General features: G+C 44.5%; 1 protein-coding gene across 2 annotated transcripts in view; it reads left to right on the top strand.

Annotated features, from left to right (window-relative positions):
- EXOC6B (exocyst complex component 6B) overlaps window positions 1-20972 on the top strand; it is a 1319737-nt gene that overhangs the window by 1255976 nt on the left and 42789 nt on the right. Inside the window, exon 21 of one of the 2 annotated variants that reach the window (XM_069205590.1) lies at window positions 5153-5265. In XM_069205590.1, coding sequence (XP_069061691.1) covers window positions 5153-5265 — 113 coding nt within the window. Of the gene's footprint in view, window positions 1-5152; window positions 5276-20972 lie in introns of both variants that reach the window. The other variant, XM_069205592.1, reaches the window with a different exon arrangement.

Here is a 20972-nt window from a genome sequence, read left to right as displayed (position 1 = left end):
CCAGTTTACAAACACCTGTCATTTTTCATTCTGTCCATTATTCCGATAATGGACCTGCTCCCACCCCACCACCTTCTCTTGAATTCCTATTCAGATGAGTCACAGATTTACTTTAAAATAGAAGCCCCCGTCAAACTAACTGGATCAACGAGCAGCTGCCCCACGAGCTTCACAGAATAGATATGAATTAGCTGGTTAAAACCGAATGACTCACTCACTGAAATTCTGGTGCTAAGCTCATCACACCTGAAAACAGTGATTTCCTGTGCCACCACCCCACCTTTGGAGAATGTGTTCCTAACAGAATTAAAGTGCAACGCGAAAGTGATATGAGATGCTGATCTCAGCATCAATTGGAAACTGAAAGCATTTAGTGATCAGTTCCAGGTCTGACCAGACTGCTGTTTTTCCAGACCAATCATGCATAATATACATTGATTGTGTTTTTTTTAGTCAGAGTGCTTCATCCAGTGCTCTGTTGAATTGTCATTCACATTATGCCCACTGCAGCATGTGGGTAGTGGGTCATCCCACCTTAGTCATTGGCTCACATTTCTTTGAATGACGCCCACCTTGTTCACATTTGTCTAAAATTAATTCCGTTCTCTTCAGTGGCAAATCTAGTTCAAACTGTGGTTTATTTTATTTATTTTTATAATAACTTTGCCTACTTCGTACTTTTGCCTGGAGTTCAGGTGCCTAGTTAGAAGGTGTTAATTTTCTGTTTCTTTTTTTTGTAAAGACACTGTTATCGCAGGTTTAAGTGGCACTGTAACATTGGATCTGCCTGCAGTGTAAAGAGCTTAGTTATGTGGTTATTTATTCTTGTATCCTTCACAAATATTAATATTGATAATGAAAATAAAATCTACTTGATGCTGAAAGACGTATTAAAAAACATCAGTAGTAAAAAGGAACGGGACATGAGTGAATGTTTTTTTATTTTGTGTTATGAGCATATGATGGCTTAGTTTAGGTGGCTGCATGACAACCTCCTTTAATACCCTCTTCAAGACCATCCTTCCAAAATGGAACAATCATTGGCAAAGCCAAAAGGTTTCACCTTTGTTTTTTCTTTCGTAGGCGAGTTTGTTTGTGCTAATAAACACCCAAGTCATTTGGGTTACTTTATTCCTTAGTGTAATGCTGTGTATCCATCTTACTGTTAGCACGGTTGCATTGTACATATTATTATACCTATGGCGTTTAGTGCTCATTATTAAAGAAGTGTGATGTGTAGTGTCTTCTGTGTTGTTTCTGTCACTGTGTATGTCATACAGAATAGAACGTAGAATGGTTTGTTGATAACGCTTAAGATTTATATAAGGGGCAGCTGGAGCAAAACAGCCTTCAAGAGAGATGGCATCAGGCTGTTGTCTAGAGTATTTACTTACGTTCGATTCCTGGTTTTTTTTGCGAAATCGCAACCGTAGTCGCCCTACCTGGATGAGCCTGCAACAATTGAGCCCAGATGTTTTCCCAAGAGGGACCATGGCTATACAAAGAATTCCGCCAACAAAGTGTGAGCCATATGATTCACAAAGCACAACACGGAATGGTATGCACTTCTTAGAAGTCCAACCCATCGCTTAAGAGAACTTTCAATATTACTGAAAATAATTGTTTATATTTTTTTGTTTGTTATGAAAGTTGGGCAGAGGCCTAGTGTGCCACTCTTCAGGCACACAAGCTGATGCACCTGCTCAACGTCACCAGATGTGTAAAAAGGTGCAGAGCGGTGGCCATTCCTAATGCGTGACGAGTAAACCTAATGAAGAGACGTTTTCTCCTTTTAGAATGTTTCTAAAATGCAATATAAATCTGGTCCAGAAACAGCCTGCCCTGCCATCAGTCAGCAATGCAGACTCCGTGTAGCGTCCAACCGTCGCTCACTTCCAGCATCCGAGGTCCACTCTGCGGTGCCTTCCACCCTTCCTTCTGGAGCAGGAGTCGGTTTAGCTGTTCTCCCTGAACCGACAGAGGTGGACATTGCCGGAATTATCACTAAAGCGCCGCACGTAAACCTCTTATCAACTTTTGCCCGTTCCAAAATGTCTATCATTACCCAATCAACTACAGCTAAAAGAACGGAGTGCGGACAGCATAGCCTCGCCCAATAAGCAAGTCGGGATTGTGTATGAAGAGGAAGGGGAGCCCAGAGCGGTCACAGGCAGACTGAACAGTGAGAAACGGTCTGTGCAGAGGGGCAGGCTGCGGGGCGCCTGGCAGGACTTTGGTCCTCGCAGAGGGTGGAAGTCGGAGGCAGTGCTGTCCTCTCCTTGCTCCAGTGGCTCTCTGCTTCACAGCACAGCAACATCACATTATTCAAAGTGGAGGACACTGGCCAGTGTCCAAAGGGAAGGGACAGGAGGGAGTACTTGGTCCACAGGCAACTCTATGGCAAGATCGGGCAGAAGATGAAGACGGCAACAGGAAGTGATGTGGAGACCAATCCGAAGCAGGTAAATCAGAGCGACATTGGAGTAAGCCTATGGTAAGTAAGGGGCCGGGTCCAAGCCCCTTTTTAAGTTTTTTTTTTTTTTTTTTTTTTTTAGCTAACAAAACATTTCGCAAGCATGTGTGCAAGCGAAGCCTAAAAAAGGTGTCTGGTCTCGATTTCCTCCCCCAGCACCTTCCACACCATCCCACACCCTCCCAGCCCAAAGTCACACTTTCTATTTTCTCTCTGAGAGCCGTTGTCAGCACAGGTTGATTTCTCCTTTCAGCTTGGATCTGTAGAGACCCCCGTTGGCAGGGGAGCAGGAACAGTGCCTCTTGCATTCCTCCATCTTCTTCAGGTCTTAGGCGATCTGAGTGATGCTGGTGAAGGCAGGTGAATCGCCAGCTTCCATTCCACGCTTTGTTCTCTGGACACCCAATCAAGGTGGCAATCCGAAGTGGAAGTGTGTGCTTCCCCTGGTAATGTCACAACTGTGGTTAATCAGTTTGGTTAACCATTGACCTCACCAGATAACCAGATTCTGAGCCGGTAGTTTACAATAGAGATTTCCTATGATAGCCAGTTACGACATATAGATTTATAGATGAGTAATAGTGGATTACGTGGATGTTTTTCACTGAGGGGTTTGGAGTGACATCACATTTACAACTTGAGCTTTGCTTTTGTTTTCTCTGATGTCACTCAGAACGCCAAGGTGAAAAATATCCCCATAATTCACGATTTACCCTGCTATATTTTTATGTTATGGCCCCCTAAATCATCTGGCCCTGCTTTCAGCTGCTATACAGGGGGAGAGGAGTAGTGGGGGACCTCTCCTCCCTGACCCAGATGTGAAAAAACCTCCCTTACCTGCCACCCTTAACCAGCCCTACCATCTTCCTTCCTTCCTCCTGCAGCTGTGCTTTCTGTCAAAGCAGACAAGCAGCGCTCTCAGAGAGCCCTGTCTCCTGGCTTGGAAGGCCTTTAATGCCGTAGCAATAGTAGGTAGCAAGATTTGTTAACAACTACTGCTACGTCATAGCAATGTATTACCAGATTTAGAATATGTTGTAAACGATAGATGCTCTCTAACAGTCGTACATAAAATCAAGTAATTACTCATGACACCAATTTGGCAAGGTCAGACCTATTTGCTTTGCTAATGCTTGTTTTACAATGTTCTTTGAAACAATATGCACAATTGCCTGGTACTTTCTCACTGCCCAGGATTAAAATAAATATCACTCGTTTCTCATTTGAATTCCGGTTAACTACTTCTTATAATTAAAAATACTCTCATGGCAAACTTTTGCAGCAAAAGTGGCTGCATCTTTCATGTTTTATTCTACGCTTCGAGGGCGGTAATTGTTTATATCTGATTTTGAAAAGTTCAACGCTGTCCAGCAGTTTGTGGCATTTTTACGTTGTTGTGGCATTTTTACGTTGTTGTGGCTTGGTGCAGTAACCAACTAGATGCACCGCAGTGTCCGATCTTCTGTTTATTTAAGGACTCCCTACGAGTGTACTTGTGTTTGATTTGATGGAGCGTGAGTCTAGTGCTTTACAAAGAATGCTGTTCAAGTAGATTTCTTGAGCAGGAGATGCTGTGCATAAAACGTCACCTTATAGAGGATCCGCTTGAGACCAGGTCACAGAAACCTTCCTATGAATCATATGTCGCTCGGTATACAGTTTAGACATATTTGATGCACATTGAGGTAATTAAATTACCCTGAGTTTGGCAGTTTTGGGAATACAGTGTGAAGTTGCGATTCGAACACTTCTTTAGCCACTAAGCTGCTTTTAAAACATTAGGCTGTGTTGCAAACTGTACATTCTACACACTTACACTGAAAATACAGGTCCTGAGGTACGGCGGCCTCGGTCACGTACCTTTCATTTAGAGTTGCAGTGCCCAAGTTCTAGTGCGATACCTTGTTGCTTATCACTATTTAGTAAAACGCAAGTTTCTTATGTTCATTATGGCTTGATTAATTGTATTTGCTAATTATGAAAAAGTAAATATTGTTAATAGCGAGGAACTATTTTTGAGGCAAACTGTATACAGTTCAGTTTTGAAAGTCTTTGTAATTTAGTGTTACAAAACCTGCATCTAAATGTTTATTCTATTGGATGGATAGACTTCACCACAGTTATTAGACATTGGCATCAAAGGCTCTCGTTGTGTCTTATTCCATCCAGCAAAGTGCCTAATATTCCTGCTTTTACTGTATCGAGCTGATCATATATTTTTGGATTGCTACTGGACTTTTAAGGACAAATCTAGCAATGATTCCATTTGCACACTAGAATTGGTGCCTAGTGTCCAGTAGTGTCTGTTAATGGGGTGTTTATTTTTCAAGTAGAATGCGCTACTGCTGGACATGTATACTCTTATATTTTAAATCCACGTGTCCCTACTGAATTCAGAAGCAAACACTTGTAACTGGTCAGCCTAAATTTTATTTGTAAGTATTTTCAACATGGCATCAGCAGTGGCAAGATGTTCAGTGCCTCTTAAGGATTCGAGGAGGTGCCAAATACAACATGTATCTTGAATTACAAAAGGACGCTCTTATTCTTCCACTGTCATGCAACAAAACTCCTTTCTCTAAATGTGCCAGGGTAACATAGTTACCTCTGTGTGCTGTAGGTGTTCTCCTCCTTGCTACTGAGTTTCCACTGATATTTGCTTATTATTTTTTCCTGCAGCTTTTAGACCTCTTCATTCAGTGGGACTGGTCGACATATCTGGCGGATTATGGGAAACCTACCTGTAAATATCTCCGTGTCAACCCAACAACAGCCCTCATCCTGCTAGAAAAGTAAGCATCGGTTAGTCTGTACCTTTGATCCTGTGCATCAGTTTGAACACTTCCTTCAATGTACTGCATGCTGCTTAGTTCCTTGTTTAACTAAACTTTGTAATACATCTAATGATGCTCTGTTGTAGGACGAATGAAGAAACCCTTATATTCTAAAATGGTTAAACTTTTTTCAATCAGGATTTTACCATCGCGCACGTGGCTAACATGTTCAATTAATCATAATTCGTTCACAACACAGCAAGTATTGCAGACGGATGTCATCCCCTTATATCTTATCTCAAACCTCATCAAACCTAAGCTCTTGTATAAAAACAAGCATCCTTCCTACAGAACTGTGGAGAGAAACAAAGGGGAGAGAAGGGTGGTCAAGAAAAGATGGAGAAAGAGGATTAGATGAGCAATCAAACTCACATTTTGAAATATAAAAATCTCTACCGCCTTTCTTGCTGCACCCACCGCATAGTACAAAGCACTGTACACGGCAACAGGTGAGACGCAACAACATCACTCAGACATCATGGCAGATCCTCGTCTAGTGCCCCTGCTCCCTCCCTGTGAACCATTGCCAAAAATGATTCTCCAGCTTTAACGGTATAAAGACTAAGCTAGAGAAAAGACATACATCATATCTCCAAGGACTACCTTGGTGAATGCCTCAAGATTTGTTCCTATGTTATGCAAAAACAAGGGAGACCCGGCATTCCATTGAAAGCCAGGGGTATCTGGTATTATAAGAGACATTGGCCCCTACAGTAATAATAATGGACAAGTAGGACGTTTTTCTTGAAAAAGATTGTATTAAACAATATAATTGTCTTAGGCAATAAGAAATACAGGAAAATCCCATTAATAAGTGAAGTGAAGAAATTGCCATTTAGATTCTGTCCGCGTTGTCACGCAAAGTACCCACAGACCAACTCCCTTCAGGTCTGTAACCTGTCTCTCTCTCCGGATTACAGGGAAGAGGATTGTGAGGCCTGTCGAGCATACAGCTAGAAGAAAACACTTTGTGACCATTCAGCACACCGACTCGAAGTGCAGCAAAAGGCCACCGACTACACCCCCAACCTCTTCGGACATCAGGATGCTGGAGAAGAACAACATCCAGAAGCCTCAGTGGCAGAAGAGGAGAATTTCTTAGTCAAGGCTGGCTCAGAATCTGATCCGGAGTTTGCAGTCACCAATGTAATAGTCAAATCTCATGCAGTGAGTATGCTTCCCCCTGCCACTTACACTCGAACCAAGCATTCAAAAAAGTAGTCTCCTCCAGATCAAGAGGCTTTCAGACCACCACTGCCTGCAGGCCATGGTCTGCACCGAGAATTCGTTTTGGATGCCCTGCCCTCTGACTGAAACTTCACCAGAAGCCTAAAACCTCAATGGTTACCCCACATTCCAAGCCAACACATCAGTCAGCGTCTTCAGCTTCGGTGTCAATCAAGTATTCGGAAATCTAAAGTCAGCTCAAAGCCAAAAACCTCAAAGTCAGTCTGAAAAAAGACTGTCAAGCCTACAGTGGAGTCAGTTTTCCACAAGCTGCAGAAGAAATAAGACTCTAAGCAAAAGCAACTTCACATCCAACCGAAAACTGGACAGACTGTCACAACGTTCTAAAAGACCATTATTTTTCCAAAAGGCCACCCAAATTCAAAAAGATTTACAAGGCCACCAGCCCTTTGCCACCACCACCTTTACCACCTCCAATACCGTCACTACTCCCGCCTTTTCCGACACCACTACCAGACATGCCACTTTTTCCACAGTCTGACATGGGTCTTCTAGATGGCTCCGGCTCCCCTGATGATGGTAGCACTCCCACTGATACTGGGGATGATTCTTTCCGTATCCCTTCAGACTCTGACCCCTGGGACTCTTACAGTGTTGACCCTCCAGGGGACACAGATGCGGACTTATTCCCCACACGCCCATCTCCTCCTGATGACTCCATCACATACAGGAGCTCATTGCTAGGCATGCCAAATTTAATGGGGTCCAGCTTCATAAAGAACCTCTTGAGAGGATTCCTTATTTGAAACTTTGTCTTCAACACACAGGGGCACGCAGTACCTCCCGATGCTTCGAGATACAGAGGACATATTCAAGGACCCAGTAAGGGCACATTTGATCACCCTAGGGTTGACAAAAAGTATAACCCTCTCCATCAGACCCTGCCTAAATCAGAAGACAAGTCCCCCCTGATTCCTTAGTAGTCACCAGTGCTAGAAAGAAGGCCAACTTCCAAGCATCGATACCCCATCTCCAGACAAAGAAAGGAAAATAAATGATGCAGCAGGCAAAGGGTTGCAGCTCAGTCTGCAAACCAGTGGTGCATTGCCAGTTCACTGTATCTCCTAGCAGGATACATAACCATGCTCACTGGTGCATTGCCAGTTCACTGTATCTCCTAGCAGGATATATGACCATGCTCACTGGGTTGAGATGGAGGAACTCCTCCAACATCTCTCCGATGAGCACAGAAAGAGGGGGACAGGAGCTAGTTGCATAGGGCAAACTAATTTTCAACACATTGATTCAATGTGCCCTTGATTCTGCTGATACTGCAGAGAGTTAATGTCAGTGTCCTCCCTAGAAGACACGCTTGGCTGCCTATTTCAGGCTTCAGCCCTCAGGTTGATGAGGCACTTGAAAAGATAAAAAAAGTAACTGAAACAGCAAAATCCATGGGAGCATTACAAACTCAAGCATCTCGGGGCTCTTTTCGTCGTTCTGGCTATCGTGGAGGCTCAAATACTACAATCCCTGAAGCCTCCACCTCCTATAAGTGTTGGTAGAGCCAGTACTCCCCCCACAAAATACTACTAGAGGGGATCCTATAGAGGAAACAAAACTAAAGGTAGAGACAAAAGTGCCTCACCACGTGGTGCCACCAACACCACCAGCAAACAATGACTTGCTTAACTTTTCCTCGCTTATAGAACACCTGTCGGGGGATGTATACACAATTTTCACTCCACCTGACAAAAGAAAACAACAGACCAGTTGGTGTTGGATATTATCCAACATGGTCATTGCTGGAGCTCATTACCACACCTCCCAACATTCCACCTCATTCTCATCGGCTCCCATTCGAACATCAAATATTACTCAAACCACTCCAACCTCTCCTGCTCAAAGGAGCCATAGAACCTGTACCTTTTCAACATCAGGGACGAGTATACTCTATATTTCCTCATACCTAAAAAAGTCAGTTACTCATGGGCAATCCTAGATCTAAGACCACTGATCAAATACATTCTTTCCGAGCATTTTCATATGGTCACCCTGCAAGACTTGATTCCACTACTTTACCATGGATCTTTGACTACATTAGATCTAAAAGACGCATATTTCGACATACTTATACACCCAGCACATTGCAAATTCCTCAGGTTTATGGTAGATGGTATGCACTACCAGTTCAAAGTCCTTTCTTTTGGGATCATGACTGCACCACAGGTTTTTAGCAAGTGCCTGGCAGTAGTAGCAGCCCATCTCCACAGACAAAAGATATGTGTTTCCCTCTCTGGACAATTGGGTTATCAAAGCACCAACCTTTCACCAGTGTCAACAATATGGACAGGTGACAATAAACCTGCTGCGCAGTTTGGGATTCACAATCAGTGTTTGCAAATTCCACCTACAACCTTTGCAGATACAGCCATATCTGGGGGCAATTTTGAACGCACAAATCAGGCTAGCCTATCCCAGTTCTGCAATAATTTACAATTTTAAGCCCTTTCTGCGTCAGTTTCAACTAAATCGACAGTTACATGTGAAGACAGTCATGCGTCGTCTGGGGATGATGGCCTCCTGCATCCCTATAGAGCCCCATTCCCGACTACACATGAGTCCATTGCAGAAAAGCTTGTCAGTGGCCTCAGTCACCTTCAGGATCTGGTGGTGTTAAGACACCCAAACTTATCACGCTGTGCAATGGTGGAATCCCAACAACGTTTGAAAGGGCAGCTCTTCTGGACCTTGTTACCCACATAACTGACAAGACGCATCACTCACAGGATGGGGTGCACTTCCGAACAATCTTGCAATACAGGGTAAATGGGATACCGAACATCAGTCACCATATCGACTTCCTAAAGCTTCAAGCTGTCCACCTAACTTTGAAAGTTTTCCTTCCTCACATGGTTGTCCTAGTCAGGACGGACAACAAGACAGCCTTGTATTACCTTTAAAAAGAGGGGGACATGGTCTCTGCAACTTTCACAAACCATATGGAAATGGGCTCTGTGTTTCAACTTTCACCCAATAGCAGAGTATCTCCAAGGGATGGACAACGATTTTGCAGACTTTCTAAGCGAGATGCAGCAACAAGTCCACAAATGGGAACTCCAACCACAAGCCCTACTTCCAATGATAGGGGATCCCTCAAATAGTCCTTTTCACAACTTCAGAAACACAAAATGCCCACACATTGCATTCAGGTTCCCAGACCCACTATCCAAGGGCAACACACTATGGATGAGTCGGTCAGGGATTTTGCCTATGCTTTTCCTCCTCTCCCTCGATTTCTGGTTCGGAAGCTCAGGCAAACATCTCTTACAATACCTAGTAGCTTTCACATGGGCTTGTCAGCCCTGGTTCACAACACTACTAGACCGCTGTATAGTTCACCACTAGAAGGTACCCAACAAGCCGGACCTCCTCACGCAGAACCATGGAGAAATCTGGTACCTGGATCACAAGACTCGCAGCCTAGCGATTTGGCTCCTGAGGTCATAGAATTTGGTTACCTTCATTTGCCACCAGAATGTATGGACATTCTCAAAGAAGTCTGTAGATCTAGTGTTAGATTCTATTATGCAGCTAAATAGAAACATTTTGTCTGCTACTGACATTCAGAACAAATCAACCCTTTCTCAGCCAGTGTACAAGACACTGTCTACTGCTTGCTTCACTTACAAATGGCTGGGTTTTCATTCACCTCTATAAGATTACATCTCGCTGCTTTGGCTGCCTACCTACACAATAGGCAACACCTTTCTTTGTTTAAGGTCCCAGTGATTAAAGACTTCATGGAAGTACTCAAGAGTTATCCTACCCACGGGTTCCACCAGGACCTTCATGGAACCTTAATGTCATTGTCACAAGGGCCCTGGGCCCGGCATTTGAATCTCTGCACTCATGGCCCCTTCAATTCATTTCTTGGAAGGTGGCATTTATAGTCGCCATCACTTCACTCAGACGTGTTGGTGAGCTCCAGGCTTTAAACTTGGAAGAACATTTCTTCCAACTACATAGGAATAGAATGGTTCCCTGCACCAACCCTAAATTTCTCCCTAAAATGGTTTCTCATTTTCACCTCAACCAATCCTTTGAGTTACCGGTTTTTCTCCATTATTGGAGTATCTTTCATAGATTCACATGCTTGAATCATTCCCCATCGTCAAAGTGGGAGTCCAACGGTACATAGAAAGCAATAAATACAAATTTTACATTGACGTTAATGAAAAAATACATTCACTTTAATAGCTTATCAATGTTAATAGAAATGACTCAAAGTCCAGCCAATCGGGCAAGAGCACCCTTTGGAACCCTCACCACAGAGGCTTTAGTCTCCCAGATTTTCTACCGCACGTTGTGAAGGTAGTCTCTCTGAGCTCTGCACAGTTTACTATTTCCTGGCATGAATTCTTTTGAATACTGTTTTTTGCTTCTACATATGTGACTTCTACATCATGTCTACAGCCAAGAAAGATTTATTTTGACCCTGCAGCACATGTGGAAAGCTAAGATTTCACTGTGAGGAACCTCACAAGGACTGCATATACTTTCTTCACTCAGAACACAGGGTGAAAGATTGTAAAACAATTGTCAAACCTTTCCTCCCATGAACTTGAGAGACAGAGAGGCCAGGCTCCTGCTTTGGCTTCAAAAGCATAAATTCAAGGAATGCCCCCCTCTCTGATTATGATGACAGCGACACCTCACCTCACAATCTGTGGCATTGAGAAAGAGGAAAAGATCTGTGTTGAGTTTCTCTCCAACACGAAGTAAGGCAGCCAAGAAAATTCACCCTGTGAGAGAAAAAACTGAGGAAATCCCTTCCACTTCAAAGAAAGATAAGGAAAAGGATCTTTCTGAACCTTCAGCACCAGCTGCCAGTACTATGAAAATTAAAAAACCATCCCGATCTGTGCCACCATCGACTTGAAAAATTTCAGTATTGTTGACGAGGCTGTCGACAACAGCTTTGATCACCAGTGCTACCACAGTGACAGCAACGTTTACAGCACCGCCTTCGCCCATGATAATAGCGTTGTTGCCGTTATCATGTACGACGATTACATCGGTCAGCATAAAGCATAGACCTTCTTTACTGTCCGCAAAGCCCCAGGTTAAGAAAGCGCAGACGAAATCATCCAACATAGATCCATCTACGAAGAGGTTCCACTCCTCAACATCAAACCTGTTGGCGTCTGTAAAGAAATCAACTACCACAAAGATTTCTAAATCGTCAATGGTATCAGCGATGTCAACATACATCGCGACGATGCCAGCTTCGTCAACGGCAGCTCCGACGACAGCCCATTTCTTTCCTGCAGACACACCGACAACACCTACATCCTCGATGGCAATTCATTCAGCAAAACCGTCCTTTTTACCCTTAAGATTAATAACAGTCAGGCAAAAGTCCGCTCAAGAGACATTACTACTGTCACATACTTACCCCTGTAAGGTATCACCTGTACCTCCAGAAAATCTTCTTGATGAGGGGGAAGATGAAGAGGAATATGGAGATGAATATTCCGATGATGGGTTGTTTGCTACAGATTACTACAATAGATTCCCACCACTGGGATCAACAACTCCACTACTACAACGACCACTGCCGTTTATTCCTTCTGCAAGGGATCAATCCTCAGAATTTCAGGTATCTACAACACTGTTGCCACCTCCGTCTTCACCTTCCGGAAATGGTCCGCCTTCCTCGGACATGGACCAAGAAGAAGGGGAGTTTCAGGACACTGCCTCACTCCCCAATCAATGGGATGACTACCAGACGCAGAAACCATTCCCCTCTACACCACCAGTAGATTCTCCACCACAGGAGGTTTTCATAGTATTATGGAAAGAGCAGACAAAAGATTCCAGCTTCCGATTGTCGCAAAACAATCTGATTGCTTTCTTTATGACTTTAAAGAAGATACCAGAAAGTCAGTTTGTGAAATTCCGATTGTAGATTTAATCTGGGAAGAGGGCCTTAAAGTGGTGCAGACCCCATCCTCCATAATAGCGGTACTTCCCAGATTAGAAAAAAAGTACTAGGTGCCAGAAAACTCACCAGCTTGTTTGATTGATCAGCCCAAACCCGACTCCATAATAACTCAGGCAGTCCAACACAGGTCCAATAACCCATCATCTCCGCTTTCCACGCCCGTGGATAAGGAAGGACGGCACTTGGACCCAATAGGAAAAAATTCTCCACAATGGCGGATACAACGGTCAGGACAGCAAACTCATTAGCGATCTTAGGACAATATGTCCGCCAGATGTGGTCGGACATCTCCCAGTATATCGATCTCCTTCCCGAGGGCGCTAGAGCTGAAGCACGGAAGATCTTACAGGAGGGAGAGAAGATCTCCGCTGAGATTATAGATTGTGCAATAAATGTATAGTCCACAGGCTTTTGCCAGCTAGCCAGAGCTGCATTACTAAGACGTCAGGGATGTCTAAAGGCCACTTCCTTCCGCCCGGAGGTTCAGATGAGAGTTCTAAACATGCCATATGACGGAGAACTTATGTTCGGTAAGCATGTCGAAGAGGCACTATGATAAAAACTGACACGACAAGAACTTTGGATACCCTACAATTCAGAAGGCAGCCCTTTCAAGGGGCAAGAGGTACAGGACTTTACTCCTACAGAGGCAGCCTCCACCAATATAGACAATACCAACCTTATCAGAGCCAGTTTTGTTCAGCCACCATGCCGGAACAACAACCCTGTAGGCAACCACCATCTGCAGCCTACAGACATCCCACCAGAGGAAAGTCTTCCTATATGGGCAAGGACACATCCAGAAAACACTGACCTCCACCAGGTGCCTGCCTCCAACCCTTATTCCAATATTCTGATAGGGTGCAGAATTTCCATCTTCTCCCACCAATGGTCCCAGATCACCTCAGACTGATGGGCTCTCGCTATTATCACCAAAGGCCATACCCTGGAATTTCAACAAACTCCTCCAGATGTCCCACCGCAAGGACCCCCACCTGCACACTTGAAAGAATTCCTTTTACAAATTATGCAATGATGGACAAGGGAGTAATAGAGATTGTACCGAAGTCTCAGAGGGGAACCAGCTTCTACTCTCGCTTCTTCCTCATTTGGAAAAAAAAAAGGAGACTGGCGCCCCATCTTAGATATTCGACAGCTGAACAAAGTCCTGAAAAAACAATCATTTGGTCACTCTTCAGGATGTATTACAATTGCTCAGTCAAGCGGATCACATGATGGCCTTAGATCTCCAAAACGCCTATGTTCATATCTTTATTTACCCCAGCCACAGTAAATTCTTACGCTTCAAAGTAGCAGGCACCCACTACCAATTCAGAGTGTTACCATTTGGTCTGAGATCAGCTCCTCAAGTGTTCACCAAGGTCTTGGCAGCATATCTCAGACAAAAGGGAGTTCAAGTGTTTCCCTACTTGGACGATTGGCTCATAAAAGCGAACACAGCATGCCAAGCAGCCAGAGACACAGCAACATGCCTATCTCTCTTCCAGACCTTAGGCTTCTCAGTCAAATACCAAAAATCACACCTAACTCCGTCAACCAACATCACCTTTCTAGGAGCTGTATTAGATATGGAACAAGCGAAAGCCTTTACCTCTCAAGACAGGCAGAAGATTTGAAATCTTGCGCTACGCCTCGACAAAAGAAAGTCCACTTCTGTCCCGATGTACAAATCTTTTATGGGAATGCTCTCCTCTTGCATTCCGTTGATACCAAACTGCCGTCCCCACATGAGATCACTTCTAGGAGAGTTACACAGCCAGTGGACACAAACAGATCTTTCGACGACATTGTTCAAATAACCCCACCAATGAAGCAGGCCATGAAATGGTGGTCGAAGCTGTCACACATCTCCGAGGGTCTCTCCTTGCTGAATCAAAACCCGGAACATTTCTGACCACTGACGTGTCCCTGGAAGGATGGGGAGCGCATCTCCACGACCTGTCAGTGAGAGGGAACTGGACCACCCTGGAAGCAATGCTCCACAGCAACATGCTAGAATTAAAAACCATCTTCCTAGCATTCAAATCCTTCCTAACCAAGATCAGAGGCTCATCGGTTTTGATCCGAACCGGCAACACCACAATCATGCACTACCTCAACAAGCAAGGCGGTACACACGCACCAGTGCTGTCTCCAGATGCAAGAGATATGGATTGGGCACTTCGACATCACATAACTCTCAGGACAGAACACGTTCCAGGAGTGTCCAACACCCTTGTGGACTCATTACGCGGGACCACAACAACCTGCCACGAGTGGGAGCTCAGCCAGACAACTCTCAATCATATTTTTCTTCGCTGGGGCAAGCCCAGTTTGAACCTCTTTGTGACAAAGGAAAACCAAAAATGCAAGTACCACGTAAGCTGGCAAACGCAGAGAGGGTCGTGGGGGAATGCATTTTTGATCAAATGGTCAGGATCTAGGCTTATGCTTTTCCCCCGCTTCCACTAATCTCAAGAGTTCTAAAGAAAAGAAATAGAGAACCTTGCCGGCTGTTACTGACAGCTCCCAAGTGGCCAAGCCAGTTTTGGTTCATGGAGCTCCCCCTCCTCTCGGAGCAACCTCACATTCTGTTGGAACCAATACCGAACTTATTAACAATGAATTGAGACCAGGTCCGTCATCCTAACCTGTCTTCTCTCTGGTTATCTGCCTGGCTCCTGAATTCAATGAATTTGCTGAGCTAAATGTTCCAACCGATTGTCTGGAAGTGCTTGCTAATGCTAGGCCCAGACTACAAATAAAACATACAAACTCAAATGGAAAAGATTCTGTATATGGTGTAAGGACTCAGATGTCCACCCTCTGACATCTGCTCCAGGACAGATACTTCTGTATCTTCTTCACTTGGCAAAATGTGGTCTTTCTCACTCATCCATCAAGGTTCACCTGGCAACCATTTCTAGATTTTGCCATACCGCGTATTCTCAATCTTTATGGTCCTCCGGAATAGTAAAACAATTCCTTAAGGGACTCTCCAGGTTGTTTCCCCCTGTAAAATTCCCTCCTCCTCACTGGCATCTCGATGTTGTACTTTCACAAATAATGAAGCATATTATTATGTTTACTGCTAATTATTCTGATTCAAACATGTGAATCTATGAAAGATACCCCAATAATGGAGAAGAAAATAAATTACTTACCGCCGCTGACGGTTCTGGAGGTCGTCGGGCCCTTGAAGTCACATGCATTGCGGATCAAACTCTGGGCTGATGAAGTCAGGGGTGCTGGCATGGGTGGCGTCAGGGCATACAGCCGATTGAGTTTATGCTGTTGTGTCTGTTCGCGCTGTGAGCGCCATGACTACCATGCAGCACGAAGGGGAGAGACAAAAAAAGTAGTTTGCCCACGCTAAATTACATCACCAGTCGAGCAGTTATCCATGTAACGGGTGCACTCTGCAAGGCGTGACAAAAACAGCCTCAAGGCGGGACAAACATAAAGCATTTACCAATGACATCAAGTGATTCTTTTGAAAGGCAAGCCCACGATCAAGTAAAAGTGATGGGTGTAACTTGGGTGTGGTTAAAAGCCGACAATACTTACAACAGGTCAATACGCTTACTCAGAAAGGCTAAAAAAACAAAAGGCATCATCTGAACCCCCTACATGCCCTCCTCTGGTTTGTCACTTTTGAAAAACCTTCCTCAGCACCATCCTCTGACAAGTCGTCGATGAGCGTCCCACCATCGATGAAAACCTCGCCAGTGTAGTCAAGGACGAAGGCCTACACAGCAGCATCGATGACAGCGACTACCAGCACTGTCTCCACGCTGGGCACTGCGTCTTCCTTCACGACAGCATCCTCATCGACGGCGTCTACAACTAGACCTTCAACGCTGAAAAATTCCCTTACCTCACCGTTGATGACAGCGACGATGATTCCTCTGTCAACGTCCATCCTATTGTCGATGAGAGTGAGACCAGTGACAACCTCTCCATCGACGGAAGAGACAGTTTTCATAACAACGATCCTTGCCACTTCTTTGACAACCCTGCAGTCGAGGGGAAAAAACATAGACATGTCAAGGGCAAATATTTGACCCCTTCACACACTTCTCCGAGCAAGGTGACCCCTCCCATCTGTTGAATGAGGAAGTGGCCCACAGCTCATCTGAATTGCATGTAAAATGCCACGAGGAAGAAGAACAGTATGATGCAGAAGGTTATGATCAACATGAATATTAAGCTTCTCAGCAACACTTTAAACTTGTAGCAGGAGGAAATGGTTTCTGTACCTGGTTTTCTTGTTTCAGACATAGAATTTATGCTGTGTGATTGTAGAAAGCGTTTTCCACCTACGACAACCTCTGCAGAACAAGTATCCACATCTGCAAAGTCACCTACAGTACAACCTTCTACACTCGGACATAGATCAATGCCATTGGCTTAGTCAGTAAGACACACTCCTCAAACAGATCTTCTTCAAGACCTGGCAACCTCTGATGATGACAGATAGAACAACACGGAATGGGATGATTATCTCATACCCAAGCCACCATCTCCTTTATCTACTCCGGTGGATTCCCCACCTGAGGACATTGGGGGATTTCATAATTTATTAGAAAGGGCTGCAAAAAGGTTCGTACTCCCCATGCCCATTAAGCAGATGGACAGTTTCCTCTATGATTTTAAAGAGCCATTCCTGAAGAGTGTCAGATCTATGCCCATTGTTGGCTACATTTGGGAAGAGAGCTTTAAAGTGATGAAGAATCCAGCCACAGTCACTGTTGTTCTTCCACCTCTGGACAAGAAATACAAGGCTCCTGAAGACGCCCCAGCCTGTCTAATTGCCCATCCAAAACCAGATTCACTGATCACTCAGGTGGCCCAACATAGATTCAAGAATTCATCTAGTTCAAACTTTGCATCCCTGGACCAAAAGGATAGGTGTCTAGATTATGTAGGTAGGCGTTTCTCCTCAATGTCAGCACTACTGTCAGGGCAGCAAGTTCTCTGGTTGATCTGTGGAGGTATGATCGGCAACTGTGGGCCAACATCACACCATATCAAGGTCAGTTACGAGAAGAGGCCAAAGCAGAGGCCAATAAGGTACTGCTGGAGGGTGAGTGCATTTCAGTGGAAGTTGTAGACTACTATGGATGTCACCACAAAGGCATTTAGGCAGCTTGCAGGGGCCACTGTACTTAGGAGGCGAGGCTGGCACAAAGCAACCTCATTCAGACCTGAGTTACAGAACAAGACATTGGATCTCCCATTTGATGGGAAGTTTTTTTCGACAAACATGGCGACTAAGCCCTACAAGCGATAAAGATAGCTACTGACACTCGTAAATCCCTTGGAACCCTCCCGTTTAGGAAGCAGCCCTTTCAGGGTGCCAGAGGACAAGGTTTTCTATCATATAGGAGAGGATACCAACAATATCAATACCCCTCCTACTTCTCTGCCTCCCAGCAATTTCGTCCTCAATACACTCAAAAGCAACCACTGCAAGTGCCCTACAACAGGAGCATGCCCAAATGCGCAGAGCAGGACATCAGAGAAGTGACACTAGTCATTGCCAATGACAATTCGCAAACTCTGGCTACCCTTTTTCCCTCGCCATTCAGTATCCCACTAGATTCAGCGCTGGTTAGAAATAACATTGAACCAATGGGTCTTGGACCTTGTTCAGCTCCATCACACCATAGAATTCATCCAGATTCCACTACCAAACTTCCCTCACACCTCTATTCAAAAATATTTAAAAGCATCTACAACTGCTCAAATCAGAAGTACTAACATGCTCAAGAAGGGGGAGATAGAAAGAGTTCCCGTTTCACAGAGAGGAAAGGGATTCTATTCCCGCTTCTTCTTCAAAAAGTTGGAGTGGCGTCCAATCCTCGAACTCAGATCTCAGCAAATGTCTTAAAAAGCAGGCATTCCACATGGTAACGTTGCAGGATATTCTCATGCTCCTAAATCATGAAAATTAGATGTCCACACTCAACCACCAGGATGCTTATTTTCACATCCCCATTCATCCATCCCACAGAAGATTCCTATGGTTCATGGTAGTTGCCAGCCACTACCAGTTCAGGGTTCTTCCCGTTAGCCTAAAGTCAGCCCCCTGGATATTCATGAAGTGCCTGGCGCCAGTTGCAGCATTCTTAAGGAAACAAAGACTTCAAGCATTCCAATATTTGGACAATTGGATAGCCAAGGCTCCTTCCAGGCAAGGAGCACAAAGAATAGCAGACTTTCATAACCCTGTTCAGCGAGTTGGGTCTCACACTGAATGTGAAGAAATCAGTTCTTAAATCCTTAAGGAACATAACTTTCTTGGTCACAATACTAGATAGACACTGTTCAACATAGCATACTCCACAAAGACAGATGAGGCTAATATCATTGGCAAAGAAAAAACTCTTTCAGTGCGCCTCTAGAAATCACTATTGGAGATGATGTCATGATGCATTCCACCAATTCTGTTCTGCTGGCTAAGAATGCAACCTCTCCAAGAGGAACTAGATTGACAGTGGATACAGGCTCTTTCAACAACATCACCAGGGTCACTCCAGCCATGATCACAGCCCTTTCTTGGTGGACTCGGCAACCACACCTGACAGGCTGTCTTTCCTCAGTCTACCCCCACCATTGGTCATCACCACTGATGCTTCCCTGGAGGATGGGAAGTGTACCTTAAGGACCTACAAGTCAGTGGAAAATGGAAAAAAACCTCACCAGCGCTACCACATCAATCTGCTCGAGCTCAAGGCAGTACACCTGGCCTTGCAGGCTTTCCTTACAAAAATAAAGAACTCTGTAGTTTTGACAGAGTTTCAGACAATACAACAACAATGCACTTTATAAACAAACAGGGTGGGACTAGATCACACTTCTCCTGTCTCAGATGTCGTAAGATATCTGGAACTGGTCCATCTGGCACGGGCTGCATCTACAAGCAGAGCATGTGCCAGGAAATCAGAATGCGATAGCAGACACTCAGCATATTGAAAACATCTTGTCACAAGTGGGAATTGGATCAGGAAACTCTCAATCAAGTCTTCTCACAGTGGGGCAATCTGAATCTCGACCTATTTGCAACTCCCCAGAACACCAAATGCTGATTCTTTGCAAGCTGGCATCACCGTCCAGGATTATGGGGAATGCATTTTTAATGGTGTGGTCCGGAATATATGCTTAAGCTTTTCTGCCATTCTAAGGGTTCTCACGAAGATGAAGACCAAACCTTGCAGGATAATTCTGATAACCCCTGCGTGGCCTCGCCAGTATTTGTTTACAGCACCCCTTATGGGCAACTCTCACATCTTGTTGATGAGACACCCTTCCTCCTGTCGATGAACAAGGTTCAATTGTTACACCGGGATCCTGAGTATCTTCACTAATCAGCTTTCCTCATGAGCACAATTAATTCACCCACTTCAATATCTCTCCCGATTGTAGGGACATACTTACCAGAGCCTGGGCAGACAGAACAAAATAAAACCTATTGTCTTAAGTGGAAGAGATTTTGTATGGTTCCAACAAGCGCAGGCCCATCTGCTGTCATTGCCACCTGAACATATCCTTCCATATCTAATACAGTTGACAAGATCCGGATTGGCTCATGTTTCCATCAAAGGTCATCTAGCTGCTATATCTCTGTTTCAGTGATTGGACAAGTCACCATTGTTGTAGTCTGCTAGAGTTATCAAACAGTTCCTCAAGGGTTTGTTCAGGGTTTTCCCACCAGTCAGATCTCCTCCTCCATCTTGGCAACTGAACATGGTGTAATCACAGCTCATGGAGCACCCATTTACAGGGCAGATATTAAAGTCCTTTCCTGGAAGATTGCTCTCCTTGTGCAAGAGAGATCCAAGCCCTCACCATTCAAAAACCTTTCTTAAAATGTAAGGACAACAGGGCAATCCTTTACACACACCCAAAGTTTATTCCTGAAGTCCCTTCAGACTTTCATCTAAAAGAGCTGGTTATTCTGAAGACTTTCTTTCCGAACCCTCTAACACCAGCCAGCTGGACATCAAAAGATGCACAAAGTTTTACCTTGACAAGACCAAAGGGTTTTGTAAATCTAACCAGGTATTTGTGGCGTACAGTGCACCAAGAAAGGGGGGTCATCCCCTTTTCAAACAGAGCATCGCTAGGTGGATATCTAGCTCAATTTGTTTCTGCCACCAGGTAAACTGTTAAAGATATCAGCACATGCTTACTCTACTAGAACTCTATCAACCTCAATGGCACTGTTTGCTGGTGTGCCACTTCAGGACATTTGCAGTGCAGTCACCTGTAAGAATAGGCAAGCACTACTGCTTAGACTCAGCCCTTCAAGGTGATGTCCCAGTGGGTCAGATGGTACTAAGACTTCTCTTCCAGGGGATCCTCATCAATAGTCATAAACATTGAATATTCCCGCCCTTGTGCGGGGACCCCGGAGCATATATATATAAAATACATACATATTATCATGTGTAAAACAGCAATGCAG

This window comes from Pleurodeles waltl, chromosome 1_2 (genome assembly GCF_031143425.1).
Source record: "Pleurodeles waltl isolate 20211129_DDA chromosome 1_2, aPleWal1.hap1.20221129, whole genome shotgun sequence".
Lineage (NCBI taxonomy): Eukaryota > Metazoa > Chordata > Amphibia > Caudata > Salamandridae > Pleurodeles > Pleurodeles waltl.
This window is presented reverse-complemented; position numbering and strand designations above follow the sequence as displayed.